The 13040-nt window shown below is 51.9% G+C and overlaps 1 protein-coding gene across 2 annotated transcripts; it reads right to left on the bottom strand.

The window, feature by feature from the left end:
- Positions 1-1536: 1536 nt before the first annotated feature.
- HSH2D (hematopoietic SH2 domain containing) lies at positions 1537-10111 on the bottom strand. 2 transcript variants are annotated; one of them, XM_029218930.1, is made up of 6 exons: positions 10036-10111; positions 8005-8152; positions 6177-6266; positions 5007-5172; positions 4341-4475; positions 1537-2207 (listed from the first exon to the last, which is right to left on the bottom strand). In XM_029218930.1, exons 2-6 carry the CDS (start codon positions 8127-8129, stop codon positions 1683-1685), a joined length of 1041 nt encoding a protein of 346 aa, XP_029074763.1. In that variant the 5' UTR covers positions 8130-8152; positions 10036-10111; the 3' UTR covers positions 1537-1682. The 2 variants fall into 2 exon arrangements, with proteins under 2 accessions (XP_029074763.1, XP_029074764.1); XM_029218931.1 differs by lacking the exon at positions 10036-10111 and having other exon boundaries at positions 6215-6266; positions 8005-8371.
- Positions 10112-13040: the final 2929 nt, after the last annotated feature.

Below are 13040 nucleotides of genomic sequence, written 5' to 3' on the forward strand. Positions count from 1 at the left end.
TTCCCCCCTCAATCCCTGAATTCCTCAAGGGGACTAAAGCTTCACCGCCTCACAGATACATTAGAATCGCCAGAGGAGGCCTCTGGAGAGGGTGTGGTGGCAGGAATGTTATTCACTGAGGCTGGCACAGTGCTTTACAGTTCAGGAAACACCTGCCATTCTTTCATCACATTGGCTGCCTGTGACATCCCAGCAGGGTTGGCTGAGGAGAACTCACACTTCGTTCAGAGGCAACGGGGTGACTTGCCCAAGGCCACACCTGAAGTCATCTGCAGAGGTGGACTTGAACCCAGGCCCACTTCACTGCACATCCCAGACCTCTACATCTTGCAGATTTGGGAACCCCCCTACCCAGTCCACCTATAGTCAGCCTGGGGGCCCATTCCATGTCCCCAGTCAATCCAAGGAGTGGTCATTCCTGCAAGAGAGACAAGCCCCCCAGGGACCCTCCCAGACACCTCCACTGTGTATCATTTCTAGGGTGTCCACTCTTGCCCTAACCCCCATTTATTAAGCACCTACTGTGCGCTAAAGCCCTAGGTTTTATTTGAATTCTTTTGGTTCATCCTGAGAAAGAGGGACTGCTCTTCTCCCCATTTTCCAGATGAGGAAACAGGCCCAGAGATGTCTAGTGACTCACCAAAGGTCACACAGCCCCACAACCCAAGATTCCCTCCAGAGCCCATCCCCATCCACAGCCCTAGGCTGCCTCTCCCTTTTTAAAGGAAAGGGCCTCTTATGCTCCTCCTAAAGCTGCCGTTGATGTCAGGAGTGCTTACTGTGTGCCAAGCCCTCCACAAGTTTCATCTCCATTTGCACAAGAACCCTGAGAGGAAGGCATGAACAGCCCTGTTACAGACAAGGATGTTCTCTATGAGGTGTGCCTAGGTTACGTGGGGAAAGGGCTCAAACTGACCTGGCTTCGAATCCTGGTGCTGACACCCCAGCCATGTGACCTTGGCCACACCTCTTCTCCTCTCTGAACCTGGATCTTCTTTATTTTTTTAATTTTAATTTAATATAATTTAATTGTTTTGGCTGTGTCGCGCAGCTTGTGGGATCTTAGTTCCCCGACAAGGGATCGAACCCAGGCCCTTGACAATGAGAGCATGGAGCCCTAACCACTGGACCGCCAGGGAAATTCCTGTCTCTTCTTTAAAATGTGCAGAAAGGGGGCTTCCCTGGTGGCGCAGTGGTCGAGAGTCCGCCTGCCGATGCAGGGGACGCGGGTTCGTGCCCCGGTCCGGGAAGATCCCATATGCCGCGGAGCGGCTGGGCCTGTGAGTCATGGCCACTGAGCCTGCGCGTCCGGAGCCTGTGCTCCGCAACGGGAGAGGCCATAACAGTGAGAGGCCCGTGTACCACACACACACACACAAAATGTGCAGAATGAACCTACCTGATGGGCCTGCTCAGAGGCATAAAAGAAATAATGAACATGGAGGGTCTGGTGTGAGGCTAGGCACAGAGCAGGTGTCCTAGATGCCACTGCGGTAACATTATTATTATTACTAATTATTATTAAAATGACCAGGTCACCTTACTGGCAATCACAGGACGAGACCCAATCAATGTCTTTATTACATTCCTCAGGTCCCTGAGGGCTAGTGGGTCACGGCAGAGAGCAAAAGGTCCAGGCGTGAACGGCCCCCGGCAGAGAGGGTCCCAGAGCCGGGGCGAACCTAGCAGTACCCAGGGGCGAAGGGTGGCGGTGAGCGGTACTCTTCGGGGAGACAGTCCTGTGGTTCTTTCGAGCCCCTTGGCTCCGGTTTGGACACGTGTGAGGACAGGGCCCTCACTACTGCCTGGTGCCAGTCCCTGACCCTCGAGGTTGTCTCGCTCCAGCTGGCTGACCTTGAGGCTTTCCTAGAGGGCTCATCTCTGTTTCTTGGAGCTTGGGGGTCTGTGTAGACGTTATTTTTCCAGGCTGAGTCCCCTGCTCCATTTCCAGAGCCATGGGTCACCACCAATGGCTTGGCGTCCCAGAGCGATGAGCTCGCAGCCACCAGCTGGGATTTCAGCTCCTGCTGGAACTTCTTGCCCGTCCGGGGGAGTATCTTGAGATTCCTCCAGATTTTCTGGCGGGCCTCCTCAAGAGGAGCTTTCGGGGGGCAGGAGGAAGTAGCTTTCTCCGTGGATGCCCCGTCCGGCTCTGCCAATGGCTTCCCTTCTTTTCGCCGATGGAGCAGGACTGGGTTTGTGAAGGCCTGAAACCGAGAGCAGGTGAGACCTGGGGCTACCCCGCCTACCACAGCTCTGAATCTGCCCCAGAAACTGGGATCTGGGTTCCACCCAGATGTCCTGGGGCCAAGAAAGTCCCAAAGAGAACCCCCAAGCCTGATCCCACGACCCACCCTTCCTGTCTCAGTAAAGGGCTTCACTGTCTCCCTCAGTGGTTGGCAAACTTTCTCTGTAAGGGGTCAGAGAGGAAATGCTTTCAGCTTTGCAGATCAGTCTACGTTTCATTACTCACCTCTGCTGTTGTAGGGCCAAAGCAGCCAGAGATCATACGTCAGTGAGCGAGCGTGCCTGTGTTCCTCTAATACTTTATGGACACGGAAATGTGGGTTTCATCTGACTTTCAAGGGTCATGAAATACGATTTTTCTTTTGACCTCTTTCAGCCATTCAAAAACATAAAAGTCATGCTTAGCTCATGGGCCATACAGAAGGAGGCAGTGGGCCAGATGTGGCCCTTGGGCAGTAGTTTGCCAACCCCTGACCTACCAGGTTGTTCAGGCCCCAAACTTGGGTGTCATTTGTGGCAGATGCTGTCAATGCTGCATCCCCATCCCTTTGTCTTGAGCATTTTGGCGCCTCCAGCTCCACTCCCAAGTGCCAGCAGTGGGGACTCTGCCTTGGGGACTTCTTTGGCCACTTTGCAGACCAGAGGTACCAGAGAATTAAAACCTCCCAGAGACAGCGCTTGACTAATGACTGATGGAAGGGAAGATCAGTACCACAGCTCCTTGTCCCTAAGGTGGGATAACTGACGTGCGTGTTCCACAGAGTCCACAGGGGTAACCTGCTCACTACAGCAGCCTCCTTTGGTGGCCCTCTCTCTCCTGACCCACTTTCCTGCTCCCCTCATGGCACCTCCTGGGATCACTTCCCAAATAATGGATGACTGGGGGACTCAAACCATGACACTGTCCCTCTTCCCCTCACCCGCCACCTCCAAGCCATCAGCAAGATCCACCTTTAGGGCTCCCTTTCTAGTTTCTCCCACATGGATACTGTCCCTGCCTCCTTCCCGCCCCCAGACAGCCCCTTCTGCAGCCGGCAGCCACAGGGAACACCATCAGTCCCACCATGCTCAAGCTCTCTCATGGCTCCCCAGCACACCTGGAATAGATCCCAGCACCTCACCCTGGCCCCAAGACCCTGCATGAATGACCCCTGCCGACTCTGGCCCCTCACCTCCCAACAATCTCCCTTTTGCTCACTCCACTCTGTCCGCACATTGGCTACTGTGGTTCTTCTGTTTTTCACCCTGAGCCTCAGGACATTTGCATGTGCTGTTTCCTCTGTTTGGAATGCCCTCCCTGCATCTCTGTGTGTGGTTGGCTCCTCTTCATCCTGAATGTCCCAGCTCTATGCCACCTACTCCAGGAAGCCTTCCCTGACTGTTCCCCCACCCTCACCTGCAAACCCACTGATGTGCCAGGTCCTCTGAGGGACAGGAGAAGCAGTGGTGAACAAGTCAGATTCCCAGGCCTCCCAAAGCTCACAGTCTGATGGGAGAGGCAGGCAGGAAACATGAAAACTCATAAATGAACAAGACTTTTCAAATTTTACAGACTGCTCTGCTGCAAATGAACAGGGTGATGTGATGGAGAAGGCAGAGGGGCTACTTTAGGTCTGGTGACTGGGCAGAGAGATACTTGAAGAAGAAGTGATGAACGAAGCCAGGCGTGGGAAATCTGGGGGCAGAGCACACAGCACATGCAAAGGCCCTGAGGTTAGCTTGATGTGTCAGAACAGCAGAAGGGTTGGCAGAGGGGCTGAAGTTGGGCTGGCGATGGGTAGCGGGACCTGAGATCATAGTTGGGATTTTAATCTCAGTGCCTTGGGAAATCACTGAAAAGTTTTTTGTTTGTTTGTTTGTTTTTGGGTTTTTTGGGGTTTTTTTTGCCACACCCCACGTGGCATTGGAAGTACAGAGTCTTGACCACTGGACTGCCAGGGAAGTCTCCCTGAAAAGTTTTGAGCTCGGAGCTACAGGATCTAATCTTCACTCTAGAACATCTCCTCTGGCAGCTGTTGGCCACCTCTGCTCCTGCATCCCCCTGCCCCACCTCCCGCCTTCCAGATTGAAGGTGCCAGTTTTCTGTCACATACCTCTTCAAGTGGGGCCATGGGACAAGAGGAGGGATTCTGATATTTGCTGAGGCCAAGAGCAGAGCTGGTGGCTTCCTCAGCCAATGCGTTGGAGAAAAGGAAGAGATCCTTATAATCCGCATTTGCTGGATCCTTCTGCGGGGCAGAGGGGACATGCAGCTTAGTCCCAAGGAGGGTACAGGGATGGGGCTGTGGTCCCAGATCCTGGAAGTGGGGCCTCAGAGGTTGCCCCATCCACAAACCTTGTAAGGAAGAATGCCCCTCCCACAGCAGCTACTGAGGGCTAGGCCCTGCCCTCTGGGCCTTATGAGGAATATGCCACACTCACAGCCCCTTCTGAGGGCCTAGGCCACGCCCATCAATCCTTATAAGGAGATATGCCCCTCCCACAGCAGCTTGTGAGGGCTGGGCCCCACCCACTGAGTCTTATAAGGAAATATGCTATTCCTGTAGATCAGCCAAGGTTATACCTGGCACATGAATTCCTGTTAAAAAAATCAGCCTGCGGGCCAGGGAACAAAGACCAGGAGGGGCGGGGCCACAAGAGAAATGGGGACCGCAAGAATGACAGAATCACAAGAGGCTGAGGGGGCTGAGGGAGCAAAAGAGTCTGGGGGGCTTGGCCCGTGGGAGAGCGCTATGGCCCTTGAGGGTCCCAACCCTCACCTGCTGGCTGGGCTGCGTCAGGAGATCCCCGTGTGGCCGCAACGGCTGCTGCTGATGGAAGGTGACCAAGGCAACTAGAGAGGCATGGGCTCTCTCTTCCCCAGGGATGATGAAGCTCCCATCATCCAAAAGCTTCACCATGAAGTGGCGGCAGCAGTTCTGAGCTCTGCGGAGACACTGCCATCTCATTCCCCATCATTCTGTCCCCACCCCCGAGCCCTTGACCTGGCAGCGTCATGGCTACAGCCCATCTGCCTAGATTCCCTTGTAGGCTCCTCCACTCACTAGCCATGTGACACTTGGCAGGTGACTGCACTGTGCCTCAGTTTCCCCCTTTATCACAGGGGGCTACTAAGGCTGACCTCAGGACTTCTTGTGAAGATGGAACAAGCTACTGCAGGTAAAAGCTTAGCTCCGTGCCTGGCAAGGGGTAAATGACCAATAGAAATGACAACAATGAAAACTGGTACAGGTACTGAATAAATGCTCCATTATTAATGAACGGATGCATTTATTAATGGACCACTATGTGCTTACTACGTCTCATTTAATCCTCCCATTATGACTCTGAATTAATTTTAGCATTCTTATGTTCGAGATGAGGACTTTGAGGGAGGAACAGAAAGGGTGAGTAACTTGTCCAAGATCACACAGCGTCTTAAGTGGCACAGCCAAGCCTTGGACTGCGTGACTAAAAGCCTAAGCTTTTCCCTCTATGGGTAACTCTGTAATAGGTCCATTTAAAAAATTCCTTTGGCCTGGAATCCTCTTGAAAAGTAGTTTGTGCTGCTGAATCCCCTAACTGAGATGCTGGATCAGGCATCGAGAAATTAAGGAGCTGGGCTGCCCTGGTTTCCCCTAACATGTCCCCCTGAGTGAAGTCAGGGAGTTGACATTTAAATGGTAGGGGAGAGGGGTAGTAAGGGGAAATGCAGTTGCCACTCTTGAGTCCTCAGCAGTTCCTGTTCTCAGACACACAGTCTCAGTTACCACCAAGGCCCAAGTCTGCTGGTTACAGCCAGACCTGCAACTGCCTACTCCTCAGTTATATCTGGCCAGACCCTCGCACTGGTTGCTCACTGAGAAGTTGTTGTATGAAGCACCACTTGCTCCTCCAAGGAAGCCCCAGAGCCCTCCTGTCCCTGCCCTGGCCCCTAGCCCAGGCCTTACTTGTAAGAGAGCGTGTAGCCCACGTGGCTGTGACTGACCCTGATGAGGAAGGATCCCAGTGGCTGTGACTCCAGCAAGTTCTCGGCATCCCTGGAAGGGCAAATACAGGAGAGAGATGGCTAAGCATACTGGCCAGATGTCCGGTATACCAGTCATCCCAGTACTGGTGCCCCTGAGTCAGAGAGGCCTGTACTTTTCTGTTTTCAAACAAACAGCCTAAAACCCCTTCTTTTCTTGGTTATTTCAGATCTTGAGATATTCAGGGACAGGGGTGTTCTCCCAGACTTGGCAGGAAGCCTCTGATGACCTTGACCATCTCTCAGAGCCCCTGCTTGCCTTCCCAATGCCTGGAAGGCACCCCCCAGAGGCACCTTTGGGTAGATCAAGGTGTCACAGGTAATAACGCAGGAGCTGCTCTTAGATGCATTTGATTTTAAAATCCAGCACTGCTTTTCATTAGCTGTGTGACCCCTGGTGAGGGTCGGTCCCTTTGTGACCTTCAGCTTCCTTAAGGCGAAAGTAAACTCTTACTCTCAGGGCCCACTTGAGGACAGATGACGGGCATCCAGCGCGAGTGTGCAGCTGGCTTACTGCCAGCTGGTAAGAACCCACAAAGATGCTCACTACAGTAACTCCGCTACATATGAACCTTCAAGATGCGAACTTTCAAAGATGCGAATGTATTATAAACCGCTTACAGTACAGTACTGTTGGGCTGGCCAAAAAGTTGGTTCAGGTTTTCCGTAAGATCTTATGGAAAAACCCGAACGTACTTTTGGCCAACTCAGTACATTGCCAATTGTGTTAGCTGGGTACCTAGGCTAACTTTGTTGGACTTACGAACAAATGGGACTTCCGAACACGCTATCAGAATGGAACTCATTCGTATGTAGGGGACTTAGTGTATTATTGTTACTCTTATCCCGGGTTCACAAAGAGCAATGTGGCCTTCTAGGAGACAGAATGGGGATTTTGGACCCAAGCTGTCGAATACAGAGGCCGCTGGCCACGTGTGGCTGCTGAGCCCTTGAAATATGACTGGTGGGAATTGAGACGTGATTTTAGCATATAATACGTGCTGGATTTTGAGGACCTACTGCCGATTACATGTTGAAATGAGAATATCTTGGATATATTGGGTTAAATAAAAAATATGATAAAAATTAATTCCACCTGTTTCTTTTCACTCTTTTAACAAAACTACTAAAAAGATTTAAAATTGTAATGTGTGGCTCACATTGTATTTCTTTTGGTGCACCCCAGAACTCAGAAACCATGCCCAGTTCCTCCTCTCTGTGGCTTTCACAGTTTCCTCAACTTCCTGCATGCAGAATGTGGCAATAAATGTTCTATTCGCCATTTATTTAGAGCCAGACCCTAGGGGTGACTAGGTGGATTTGTTCATGTCCTCAGAGCTCAGTCTGATGTAGGAAGTGCATGTTGGTTATATCCCTGATGGACTGAGAGCAGCTGTTTGGGGCACTGTGTTAAGAAAGATTCTGAGGCTGCATTCTGCCATCATTGACTGGTGAGGTTGCATCCCCACCTGGGTGAGGTGGGGGGCAGGGGCCTGTCAGGTCCCTGGCAGTACTGGTCTGGTGGCCACTTGTATAGAGAAAGCTGAGGACCCGTAACTTGCTCAAGGTCACATAGTGAGTCCATGGAGGAGGCAGGATTCAAGTCTGGGACTCCAGAGCTCTTTTCACCCACCCTCTTAACACACTTAGCTGAGCTAAGCCCAGAATTCTGCAGTAAAAACCTGCCTAGAGTCGGGGAAGACAAGGGAAGAGGGTGAAGGGCAGGGTGGAAGGTGTGGGTGTGTCCTTACTCTCTTGAGATGGCACCATGGAACCACTCAGGGACCCCTCCACAGGTCAGCTGGTCCACCTGAGTCTGCACGAACCAGTCCAGTCTTGGAGGCAGTGGTGGGGGCAGCTTTCTGGCCTCTGTCATGGCTTCCAGGGGTGAGGGGTGACCTGGGAATGGGAGGGAGGAAAGAGAGTCAAGCCTGGTCCACCTCGCAACTTTGCTCCATTCACGCAGCTCATGGTGTTTCCTCCTTTAAGAAGTCCTCCAGGCTGGACAGAACAACAGGATTGAAGTCGGCTTGAGTTTCTTGAGCACCTACTATGTGCTGGCACTTTATGCACATTCATTCATCGACTTGTCCCAAACCGCGCCCGCCCCCCCCCAAGGATTTTTCCTTTTCCTTTTATTCTTATTATGTCGTTACTACAAGTATTAGAAAGTCCCTTTTAAAAATATATGTATTTAAGAACTGAGTTTATTTAAATACTAAGTAACTATCACTGTCCTGGGAGGGACGTGGAGATGGCAAAATGATAAGTGAATGAATGAAACAGCAGGTACGCAGTGGGTGCCATAAAACGTTGCCATGGTTTCATTAAACACTACAGAGACGTGGCCCCAAACAGTTGCTTCTGCCACCATCGTCACCATAAGTGGTGGCTACAGATGGCGCACCTGTAGCTCGTCAGGTGCATGGTTAATTCACACTCATTCTCAGTAGTTCTAAGCTCAGGCACCACAGGACTTCGTGAGCCGAGACAGAGAAAACAGAGCTGGAAAACAGAAAGGAAACAGCAGCGATTTGCAAAACAGTATTAAGTCAGCGAAAACCCAGCAAAAGGGTCGTGCCCTGCTGGGTTGTCTACACATGACCCCTCACTTTTACCCTGAATTCTGTCCCCAAACTGCAGCTCGCCCCTTCTCCTCCCACCCACTGGTCTAACTGTTCAATATCTCAGAAGGTCTTTGTTACCAAGCTGTTTCCACAGGGAGGGGATGTGTTTATCAACCCAGTCAATATTGACTTTCTCCTGCCAGAAGACAGACACCAAGCACACCCTCTGGGGAAGGACCCAAAGGAATTCTGCAGCAAGTGAAATTAAATAGATCCATTAAAAAATGTTAAATGAAGCAGCGTGACAAATCAGTTGAGCCCAGTCAGAGCCAGGCAACCTGGGTTCAAACCCCAGCTCCCTCACTTAGCTGCTGTGTGACCTTGAGCAAGTCACTTAACCTCTCTGTGCCTGAATTTTCATCTGCAATTTGGGGTTAATGATGGTAATTACCTGAGAGGGTACAGTTGGCACAGCAGTAAGCACTGTATGTATATAATGAACATTCATGAATCCAGTAGTGACCTAGCATGAGGTAATGTTTACAAGCTTGTTCTTTTTTTCTACCAGGAAGAACTCTTACTTATCCTTCAAGAGTCAGCAAAAATATCCCCCCTCCAGGCAGCTTTCTTGCCTCTTCTCTAAGACAAAGCCCTGGGCATCCCTCTCTGTCCCTCACCTTCCCCACCATTCTGGTCTAGCCTTGCCTCATGGAGCTGGAGTGTCTCTGTCTGGCTCTGTCTCCCCCATATTAGGAGCTCTTGAGGACTGGGTCCAGGGCTAGGTTCTTTTGGATTTTTCTTGGTCCCCAGCATCACCTGGCACTGGGTGGGCACAGAGGAGGGTGCAGGGCTGTTGGCTGATGAATGAAGTCATACTGTTTTAAGCTTCTGACCCTGGCATTGAGGCCTCCCTCACCCCTTCATCCCCACATGCTTACTCTACCCCATACTGATCAAGCTGTCTCTCCTCTCCATGTCTTTGCCCATGCTGTGCCCCTGCCAGGAATGTTCTTTCCCTAATTCCAGCTCTATTTTCCAATGGTCACCTACCGGCGCCCCCAGAAAATTCCTCCTGCCTCTCTGGACCCCACCAGCCCTGTCCCTCCTTCTGGCCCAGCCTGGCCCCCATGTGCTCTCTTCTCAAGGGTGGAGATGAGGCTCAGGGTCTTGGGGCCCCGGTCTCAGCATGGGGTGGGTACAGAAATAGGCACGTACCTGGGAGAACCCTGTGGGGGGGCCCGAGGCCCTCACTCTGGCTGTGCCCCGGCACCTGCAGGAGCCTGGGTTTCTGTTCAGGGACTGCACGTCAGCGGGGTGGGGCGTTGCCCCAAGTGGTTCCTGTTTCCTTAAGTAGGTGAGCCCTGGGCGGGGACTAGGACACCGCTGTCCCCCCCTACCCCCCGCCCCGTCTGCAGTCTGATGGAGCTGCTGAGCTGCATGCAGGTGGATAGACACCCTTGCTCCATCCAGACCTCGACAAGCCTTTATTGAGCACCTACTGTGTGCCAGATCCTCAGGGAACAAAAGAGGTGACCCCAAGACAGGCATAGGTCCTGCCCTCCCAGCGTCTATAACCTGGTGAGAAACGAAGTGAGAAATGATTAATGTCATTGTTTCAAAGTGGACAGCCTGTCAGGAAGGGGGAACTGGAGTTGCAAGAACCCCGCAGAGGGGGGCCTAACTGATCTGGAGGAAAGGGCTTGCTAGGGGGGCAGGTAGGAGTCAACTTGATTGCCGGGTTGTTGCACAGAAAGAGTGCTCTAGGGGGAGGGAACAGCACAAGCAAAATCCCTGAGGCAGGATTGAGCCTGGACAGGCTGAGGCCTCACTGCGTGCCACAGGGCTACATTATGACTTCCTCTGTAAGAAAACAAACAAAAAAAAGAACACACCCATTTAAAATTATTTTTTATAAGCTCCTTGATATCAAGACTAACGTATCCTGGGCTGGATTTATTTTATATATTCATTATTATTGTATCCATTTTTTTCTCCTGATTTTAAAACACTAAAACATTTTGAGGGCCCCTACACACATTGTGGGCCCTGAGTGTGGGAACCCCTGCCTAACACATCAGCTAGCCCCAGATGCGTGCTGGCTGCCTCACCCGTCCCCGGCACACAGGCAAAACCACTTCCTCCTCCCTTTTCAGAGAGAAACGGCCCAGATCCTTGTGGCTGAGCTGGGGGCCTCCCTGCGGACCTATCACCCTGGTGCAGCTGGTATAGATAGCCCCCCCATTGCAGGCTCAAGATGGATGTCATCACCATCCCCTGCTCCTGGGGTTGTTGACGGGGGTTGGGGGTGGTGGTGCTGGCCTTGTCTGGAGCCTGTGGGTCAGTAAGGCTCAAACAGGAGACACATGGAACCTGGTTTCTCACTTACTCGCTGTGCGGCTTTGGGTGAGTCACTCAAACTCTTCTGGGCCTCAGTTTCCTCATCTGTGAAGTGGGCACGAAGATAGCCCTCCTTAGTCACATGACGACAATTAGGCAAGACAACCTTCAAGCATGCAGCATGGGGCTCAGTTAAGAGAAATATTAGGACTCTTCCCTGTGACTTAAGCTGATGCCTTTGTGCCTGGCTGGGGTAGATGCAAGTTTGGCCTCCTGATCTCACAAGCTGGGCTGCCTTGGGCAACTCATTTCACCTCTCTGATCCTCCATGCCTTCCACGGCCCAATGGACCAGGTCCCAACCTCGAGGAGAAGAGCAATTCTTTGGGCAGGGGATCAGAATTGTCCAAGAGACCCTTGTCACTTAGAAAGTCTGGCCATCGGGGATCTCATTTACATAGAGTGCAGTCTCCAGAAACATGGGGTGTTTCAGTTCACCTCCAGCATGTCCCCCTGAGGTCCAACCACAGAGGGCACCACCCTGATTAGCCTGACCTGCCTGGGGGGGATGTGGTCTTTCCCAAACTAATGTCCTCCCCTGAGACTGTCACAACCGAATCATCCCCCATCTCTTGGTGGCCAACAGTCTTTGAACACGGCCCTCAGAGGAACATTCCAGAAGGGGACCAGCAGGGAGATGGTGGGGCTGGGAGACTCCAAGTCCCCTGCCCCTCTGAAGTCAGCCCCTTACCCTTCCAACGTCAGGTCTGGGCTTCTCACTGGAGGCCCCAATTGGTGACTGGGACATTCACTGGCCCCTATGTGGGGTGGCTCTCGGGGTAGGAGGCCACAGTGGTGTCTCAGCCCAGGGATATGCTGGGGCTGTCGACGTCAGGGGTGGGGAAGCCCTTAGACTCTGTCAACTCTGGGCTTTACGCAATTTCACAGTTCTCTCATTCTCCAATGCCTCCATTCTATTCATTCATTCCACAAAAACTGACTGAGCCCCAAGTGTGGGCACCATGTTAGATGCTGGGGATGAAGCAGAAGACAAAACAGGCCCTGTCCATGTCATGCTGGAGCTCATACTCCACGGGGAGACTGATGCCACAGAAGTCCACATGCAGGAGAGGCTGGCAGAAGAGGAGACAGCAGGGCCAAAGGCCCTGGGATAGGAACAAACTCGGCACACTTGAGAAACAGACAATAGGCAAAGTGTCCAAAAGGTGGAGACAACCCAAACATCCATCAGCGGATGAACACATAAAAGATATGGTCCATCCACACAGTGGAATACTATGCAGTCAAAAAAGGGATGAAGCTCATGACTGATCTCAAAAACTTTACGCTGAGTGAAAGAGGCCAGATGCAAAAGGCCACATCGCGTGCGATTCCATTTATACGAAACATCCAGAACAGGCAAATCCATAGACAGAGACTAGATTAGTGGTTGCCAGGGACTGAGGGAGGGAGAATGGGGAGTGACCGCTAATGGGTACTGAGTGATAAAAATGTTCTAAAACTGACTCTGGTGATGGTTGCACAATGCTGTGAACACAGTAAAGACTACTGAATTGCACACTTCCGTGGGTGAACTGTATGGTGTGTGAATTACATCTCAATAAAGCTGTTATTAGAAAAAAAGCCAATGTGTCATCCGTCTCGGTACAAGAGGATGGTAGCTGAGGAGCTGCTTCCCCGCCTGCCACCCCATCAAAGTCTTTAGACACAAGGAATAGTAATGACTCTGAGCAAGAGGCTGGTACAAGGTCGGACTGAGGAGTTCAAGGATGCCACCTGACCTGGCTGCGGGGGGCCACTGGTGGAATTTTGGGGCACTATGGGGCAAATACTTACAGCTCAAAGCTGTAAGCTACTTGGATG

The sequence above is a fragment of the Monodon monoceros genome, unplaced genomic scaffold (assembly GCF_005190385.1).
Source record: "Monodon monoceros isolate NGI ecotype Baffin Bay Population unplaced genomic scaffold, NGI_Narwhal_1 Super_Scaffold_12, whole genome shotgun sequence".
Taxonomy (NCBI): Eukaryota; Metazoa; Chordata; class Mammalia; order Artiodactyla; family Monodontidae; genus Monodon; species Monodon monoceros.

Bases quoted from the DNA above. Each gene is read 5' to 3' on its own strand.
- HSH2D (XM_029218930.1), bottom strand. From the start codon at position 8,129: ATGACAGAGGCCAGAAAGCTGCCCCCACCACTGCCTCCAAGACTGGAC. The intron at 5,173-6,176 runs GTAAGGCCTGGG...GTGTCTCCGCAG, and splicing joins GGCTACACGCTCTCTTACAA to AGCTCAGAACTGCTGCCGCC. The intron at 2,208-4,340 runs GTATGTGACAGA...TCTCGGTTTCAG, and splicing joins CCATGGCCCCACTTGAAGAG to GCCTTCACAAACCCAGTCCT.